We start from the raw sequence: 4,437 nt of genomic DNA, 5'->3' as shown, positions 1-4,437 counted from the left end.
CAGGTCGACGAGACCTTCCGCATCTGCGACGTGGAGATCTCGCAGGTGAGCGCCGGGGCGGCCTCGTGGGCGCACCCGGGGCCGGCCCGAGTGTGACCCTTCCTCCTCCGCCGCAGGTCACCCTGGTGGGCATCGTGCGGCACGCCGAGAAGGCGCCCACCAACATCCTCTACAAGGTGGACGACATGACAGCAGCACCGATGGACGTCAGGCAGTGGGTTGATACTGATGTAAGCACTGGATTTGCTATCAGCAGGCTTCTTTAGCAGTTTTGGGGAGCAGTGGGTGGAGGAAAGCTTTTTCTTTTTCTCCTCACTTTGGGGAAAGTGAGCGGAGAATTATACAGTGTCTCGACTGGAAGGGACCGGTAAGGATCGTTGATGAACACCAAGGATCATTGGTGAACACCAATTCCCTACTTCTCCCAGAGCTTTTTGAGTCCAGAAGGTGTGGCTTTTCTGGCACGTATTTTAGGGATAACATGTCCCTGAAATCAAAGGGAGATGCTGCTGTAGCAGAGATCACTGGTGGTGTATATGGCTGCCTGCCTGTTTAGTGTAGCTGAGTTCAGTTGAACAGTTTTGGGAGGGTAATGAGGCAGGAAGTTCAGCTGGTTTACTGCAAGTTTAGCATGATGTAGGAATGCACATTGTTTGTACTTGCTTGAGATGAGCCTGCTTTGCTAAGCTGCTTATTGTAATAATTGAGAAATGGAAACAGCAAACCTGTTTTTCCCTCTCTGTTAGGAGGCAGGAGGTGAGAATGTTGTGGTGCCTCCAGGAACTTATGTTAAAGTAGCTGGTCACCTTCGGTCGTTCCAGGTAAGGCTGTGTTACCTGTGTGTGTGTCTTGTAGGACTTGTAGCACTTCACGTAGCACGTGTGCTGTAAATACTCAAATAATGGTTCTGTGTGCATTAAGGCAAGGTGCAGTTCATTCCCAGCTGGTTAGAAGGAGGAGTGACTCTGTCTTCATTGTCTTTCAAAATCACATCTCTCCCCACTGCTTGCTTGCTCCCAGTGGGATGGGGGAAATCAGAAGGGTCAAAGTGAGAAATGAGTTCAGATAGAAGCAGTTTAATAAGTAAAGCAAAACAAGAAATTAATTCCACATTTCCCATGGGCAGACAGGTGTGCCTCTTCCTTCTTTGACCAGTTTTATAACTGAGCATGACACTGGCTGGTCTGGGTTGTCCTGTGGGGCGTGGGGGTCCCAGTTGTTTCCCCTCACAGCTCCTTGTCTGTTCCCAGTTTAATAGTGGTGGAGCTGTGTGAGAAGCAGGAAAGCCCTTGGCCCTGTGCAAGGGTTGGTGAGCAATGACTAAAAACCAGCCCATGCTACTGTACCCCAGCAAAACCAGCACAAGATGTAGTCAGAAGGTTTTGGATGAGTTGCATGCAGAGAAGCTCTCTCCCCACTGCTGTCCCACACTCCTGGAGGAAATGGCTGGGTTGGCTGTCAGGCATCTTCGTGTTCCTGTGCTGTAAATTGTTTTCTTTGTTTTGTGTTTGGTTTTTTTTTTTTTTCCTCTGAAAGAATAAGAAGAGCTTGGTAGCATTTAAGATCATGCCTCTGGAAAATATGAATGAGTTCACCACACACATACTGGAAATTGTCAATGCACACATGATCCTCAGAAAAAATCTCATGGTATGTACAAAGACCCTGATTTCATCATGGCCCTTCCTGGGTGACTGGTGATTTCCCAAAAAGGGACCTTTCACTGGGAAAATCCCTTCATTGTGGGGCTGGAGAGTTTAAAGCTGGGCAACACTGAAGGTGTAACAGGAGTCCTGGCTTCCTCGGAGAAAGATTGTCTTGCAATCCACTTCCATAAGAAGCTATTTTTACTTACTGGCTTAGAAATAACAGTGAGTCTTTAACTCTGCAGGCTTGGGCAGCCTGGCTAACCACAGCACTTTTATTTTCCTAATTCCAGTCAGCATCAAGAGTGCCACAGTCATTTTCCTCCACTGGGATCAGTGACATGGGGGGCTATGGAGGAGGTGGCAGCCTGCCAGTGAACGGGCTCACGGCGTACCAGAGCCAGGTGGGTGCCAGCAGCTCTTGTGGGAGCACAGCAGTGCCACCAGAGCTGCTCTGATGTGATCTGGTGTGGTTCTTGCTCATCCAGGTGCTGAACTTGATCAAAAGCTGCCATGTCCCAGAGGGGATGAGTCTACAAGACTTGAAGCTCCAGCTCCACGGTTTGAGTATGTCAACGATCAAGTAAGTGTGTAGAAATGAAGGATGCTATGGGAATCCAGGCAGTCCTTCCAGAGGCAGAGAGGACAGTGGACAAGCCCAGGCACTCACCTGTGAATCAGGGTGGGTAATTCAGGTGGTGCCAGCAGCACAGGAGCCAGAGCTTTTGAAAGATTCACTGCTCTGAATGAGATGTTACCAGTTGCTTTGCTCCTTGTTAAAACAAACTGTTTATCAGTTCAGCAATGTACGGCAGTGCCTCAGCAGCATTTCTCCTGTTCAAGGTCTACCTTGCTCTTTGCACACTGATAAAAATCTAGAAATAGTCTCTTCTATTCTACTTCACTGTCTCTTATAACTTCTTGAGACTTCCAAAAGTTGTCATTACCTTCCATGACCTTTTTATATTCTGTCCCCTCTGGAGCAGGGGACAGAACAGTGCCCCTGTTCAGTACCCCTCTGGTGGGTACTACCCAGGAGGGGCAGAGTGGTGACTCAGGCAGAGTCTGAGCTTCAGGGGGAGCACATTGCCATAGCTTTGGAGAACCTTCCTCTGTCACACTGCCCACAGGACAGAGACACCAAGAGCTTCCCTGAGCAGCTGCCAGGAGGGAACTGCGGGGATGGGGTCTGTAAACTGGAATTCTGGAAATCAGAAAGGTGGTGACTTACCTCCCTTTGCTAATTGCTAAGTAGTTACCAGCTGTGGGGTTTTTCTTCAAGGCAAGCTGTGGAATTCCTCAGCAGCGAGGGACACATCTACTCCACGGTGGATGATGATCACTACAAGTCAACAGATGCTGAGTAAACTTCCTTCTGTCTGATTTTAGTTCCAAGCAAATGTTTGTCCATAATTCAAGATACCTTGCTGAGTTCTGTTACATGGAAGGCGACCTTTGTTCTTTGTGGGAAGTCCTGTTACTGGGTGAATGCCAGCTCCTTGGAATTCAAGGATGAGCAGGACGTGTGTGATTCTGGTAATTGGACCTGATTCTATGCTGTGACCGTGTGACTGAAAGTATAAACGGACATGGGGAAACTGAACTCAAAGCTTCAGAGCTTTCGCTTTGTTTTGGCTCCTTAGAGAGTGCCTGTTAGAAAGAAGAGCCTCTTTATGATTTGTCCTTTATTTCTAGAGCTGTTTCTCCTAACTCAGCTTCCATTCCATTTTCTTCATAAAGTGGGTAGCCAGGAGTAATCTTCCACTGATGTACAGCAATCATGAGAAGATGTTTTTATTTTTTAGTTTGTGCACTTAAATCTATATTTGTACTAAAGCTGATCTTGTTAACTAGAGCTTTTGAACTTTTCCAATAAAATGTTAACTTGGGGCACCTTGCATCATGTTTGATTCTAGAGGCTTCTCTGCCTTGAAGAAGAAAACTGCTTGACAAAACCTGGGGATAAAAGCACAGCTCATAGTTTCAGTTTAACTATTTTTATTTTTTCTTAGTTTTTTACTTTGAAGGTTCAAAGTGAAGTGAATATTGGGCCAGTGAGAAATTAAATAATTGTACTACTGAAGAAAACAACATGCATCAGTGTTCCAAATAGGGCCAGAACCATTTCTGCCACCAGAATAGCTGCTCTGCTGTGCTGTGCTGACCTGTCCTTCCACTGCAGCTTGATAAATGCCCAGGGACATAGAGCCTGCTGGAATAGCAGTGTGTGCACAATAGGGCACAGCTCAGAGGGCTCACAGTCTGGTGAGCTCTGGGTGTTTAGGAGCTCCAAGGGTAGCACAGAGTTTCTCTTGCTTAGGACTCGTAAGGGACTTGGCTTTGCAAAGGCAGTTCCTTGTGGGCTCATCCATGGGGCTGGCACGGAGACCCAGGACCTGCTCTGCTCTGCCAGTTCCTGCTGGGGCCCATCCCAGTGTCCTTCTTGGGTTCAGTGGCCCATCTGCAGCCCCTGTGCGCCTCTGTGGCTGAATCGTGCACTAGGTGTGTAACAGGTGAACGTTTGGCTACGGCGTTCAGCATATCTAGAAGCCAAAAGTATTGCAATTTACTTTTTGTAGGAGGTGTGCCGGTTAGGAAGAAAATCCCTGAGGGTTTTTGGAAGTGAAGATGAGTGGAATTGCTTGTCAGGAGAGCAGTTGTGTAATTGGATAAAGGGCTGAGGCCAGGGCTGTGACGGCGGAGGGAGCGGAGCCGGGGCTGCCGGCACGGAGTGGTCACACAACCCGGGGCAGACACACGGCCCGGAGTGGTCACACAACCCCGGGCGGGC

At 48.3% G+C, this 4,437-nt stretch overlaps 1 protein-coding gene across 1 annotated transcript; it reads left to right on the top strand.

Moving 5' to 3' along the window:
• The first annotated feature begins 6 nt into the window (after nt 1-6).
• Nucleotides 7-3,544, top strand: RPA2 (replication protein A2). Its single transcript, XM_005428709.3, has 7 exons — nt 7-45; nt 117-230; nt 747-821; nt 1,537-1,650; nt 1,940-2,050; nt 2,135-2,229; nt 2,929-3,544. The coding sequence occupies exons 2-7, from the start codon at nt 186-188 to the stop codon at nt 3,011-3,013; spliced, it is 525 nt and encodes a 174-aa protein (XP_005428766.2). The 5' UTR covers nt 7-45; nt 117-185; the 3' UTR covers nt 3,014-3,544.
• Nucleotides 3,545-4,437: the final 893 nt, after the last annotated feature.

This window comes from Geospiza fortis, unplaced genomic scaffold (genome assembly GCF_000277835.1).
Source record: "Geospiza fortis unplaced genomic scaffold, GeoFor_1.0 scaffold115, whole genome shotgun sequence".
In the NCBI taxonomy this organism is placed as follows: Eukaryota; Metazoa; Chordata; class Aves; order Passeriformes; family Thraupidae; genus Geospiza; species Geospiza fortis.
This window is presented reverse-complemented; position numbering and strand designations above follow the sequence as displayed.